Source organism: Melanostigma gelatinosum, assembly GCF_949748355.1.
Source record: "Melanostigma gelatinosum genome assembly, chromosome: 16".
NCBI lineage: Eukaryota > Metazoa > Chordata > Actinopteri > Perciformes > Zoarcidae > Melanostigma > Melanostigma gelatinosum.
The window spans coordinates 22,821,745-22,822,321 of NC_136649.1; the positions used below are offsets into that span (position 1 = coordinate 22,821,745).

At 61.0% G+C, this 577-nt stretch overlaps 1 protein-coding gene across 1 annotated transcript in view; it reads right to left on the minus strand.

The window, feature by feature from the left end:
- The window catches only part of LOC306790511 (uncharacterized protein), a 24,216-nt gene extending 24,058 nt beyond the window's left edge, over nucleotides 1–158 (minus strand). Inside the window, 1 exon segment of the mRNA XM_079286834.1 lies at nucleotides 32–158. Coding sequence (XP_079142960.1) covers nucleotides 32–89 — 58 coding nt within the window. The 5' untranslated portion in view covers nucleotides 90–158.
- Nucleotides 159–577: the final 419 nt, after the last annotated feature.

Genomic DNA, 577 nt, shown 5'->3' on the forward strand with positions numbered 1-577 from the left:
GGGAAAAGAGAGCAGAGAGAAAGATGCCCACCCGTCCCTGAGGAGGCGGCCTGCCAGTTGGGGAACGCCAGGTGGAAGCAGTCGCACATGATGGCAGCGGCGGTGGCAGAGAGGATGTCCTGGGCCGGACGGGCTGGGGGGACGGAGGGAGGGTGGTGGTGGTGGAGGTGGTGGTGGTGGTGGTGGAGGGTTAAGCAGGTGCCGCTGTTGTTGCTGCTTCCCTGCCCCTCCCGGCTTGTCCTGAATCAGCCTGTGTGTGCAGGTCGCTAGTCGCAGCGAGGGATGAGGTGCAGAAATAACCAGAGAGAGAAGAGAGTGCTGCTTCCTCCCAGCGCAGAGCTGTCCACCGAGTGAAGGAAACTCCCTCGCTGGCCTGTAAACACGGACCTCGAGCGCAGCACGCTAACTTAATGATGGGAGGAGACACACAGATCTCTTTCTACTCCTCCTCCCCTCCTCTTCTTCCTCTTCTGTCTCTCTCCTCTGCTCAGTCTCATCGATCGACCTAATCGGACGAGGACAATCACGATGTCAGCTCCTGGCTCCAGCAGTGCCGGGAGGAGGGGGGGGGGGCAGT